Source organism: Tetrahymena thermophila (genome assembly GCF_000189635.1).
Source record: "Tetrahymena thermophila SB210 genomic scaffold scf_8254557, whole genome shotgun sequence".
NCBI classification, from domain to species: Eukaryota; Ciliophora; class Oligohymenophorea; order Hymenostomatida; family Tetrahymenidae; genus Tetrahymena; species Tetrahymena thermophila.
This window is the reverse complement of record NW_002476328.1, coordinates 1-1,544: the sequence shown is the minus strand read 5'-3', so window position 1 is coordinate 1,544 and position 1,544 is coordinate 1. Positions and strand designations below refer to the sequence as shown.

General features: G+C 22.0%; 1 protein-coding gene across 1 annotated transcript in view; it reads right to left on the bottom strand. All coding sequences in view use genetic code 6, as the record gives it.

Annotated features, from left to right (window-relative positions):
* TTHERM_001295279 (hypothetical protein) overlaps nt 1-70 on the bottom strand; it is a gene marked incomplete at both ends in the record, with an annotated part of 210 nt that extends 140 nt beyond the window's left edge. Inside the window, one exon of the mRNA XM_012798782.1 lies at nt 1-70. This exon is cut by the window's left edge and continues 140 nt beyond it. Coding sequence (XP_012654236.1) covers nt 1-70 — 70 coding nt within the window.
* Between the last annotated feature and the right edge of the window lie 1,474 nt (nt 71-1,544).

The following is a 1,544-nucleotide window of genomic DNA, read 5'->3' as shown; positions in this document are numbered from 1 at the left end:
ATTTTGAATTATAAAAACTAATTAAAAACAATAAAGAACTTATTTCTTTTTCTTTTGATTGTGCTTGCATTTTTTTGTTCTTTCTTTCTTTCTTTCTTTCTTTCTTTCTTTCTTTCTTTGTTAATTTATCTCATCATTTTATTTTCAACTTTTGCTTTTATTGTTAATTAATCTTATTATTTCATATTTTTTCTTCATTTTTTCCTTCTAATTAACTATTTAATTATATATTTTTTCTTCAATATTTAAAAAGTTCAAATTAAATTGGTGCAGTGGGTGCATCAGGCTTAAGTTCTGGTTTAGCAAAGTGCATTAATCTCTCGAATTTGAGACTATAACTTAGGTAAAATCAGTTTATTTGTTTTGGATTGTGATATTTTGAATTATAAAAACTAATTAAAAACAATAAAGCTCTTTTTACTTTTTCTTTTGATTGTGCTTGCTTTTTTTTGTTCTTTCTTTCTTTCTTTCTTTGTTAATTTATCTCATCATTTTATTTTCAACTTTTGCTTTTATTGTTAATTAATCTTATTATTTCATATTTTTTCTTCATTTTTTCCTTCTAATTAACTATTTAATTATATATTTTTTCTTCAATATTTAAAAAGATTTAATAAAGTTGGTGATGAAGGTGCATCAGGCTTAGGTTCTGGTTTAGCAAAGTTTATTAATCTCTCAAATTTGACACTACAACTTAGGTAAAATCAGTTTATTTGTTTTGAATTGTGATATTTTGAATTATAAAAACTAATTAAAAACAATAAAGCTCTTTTTACTTTTTCTTTTGATTGTGCTTGCTTTTTTTTGTTCTTTCTTTCTTTCTTTGTTAATTTATCTCATCCTTTTATTTTCAACTTTTGCTTTTATTATTAATTAATCTTATTATTTCATATTTTTTCTTCATTTTTTCCTTCTAATTAATTATTTAATGATATATTTTTTCTTCAATATTTAAAAAGTTCTAATTAAATTGGTGATGAAGGTGCAACAGGGTTAGGTTCAGGTTTAGCAAAGTGCATTAATCTCTCGAATTTGACACTATAACTTAGGTAAAAACAGTTTATTTGTTTTGGATTGTGATATTTTGAAGTATAAAAACTAATTAAAAACAATAAAGCTCTTTTTTCTTTTTCTTTTTATTGTGCTTGCTTTTTTTTGCTCTTTCTTTCTTTGTTAATTTATCTCATCATTTTATTTTTAATTTTTGCTTTTATTGTTAATTAATCTTATTATTTCATATTTTTTCTTCATTTTTTCCTTCTAATTAACTATTTAATGATATATTTTTTCTTCAATATTTAAAAAGTAGAAATTAAATTGGTGATGAAGGTGCATCAGGCTTAGGTTCTAGTTTAGCAAAGTGCATTAATCTCTCGAATTTGACACTTAACCTTGAGTAATAACAGTTTATTTGTTTTGGATTGTGATATCTTTCTTTCTTTGTTAATTTATCTCATCATTTTATTTTCAACTTTTGCTTTTATTGTTAATTAATCTTATTATTTCATATTTTTTCTTCATTTTTTCCTTCTAATTAACTATTT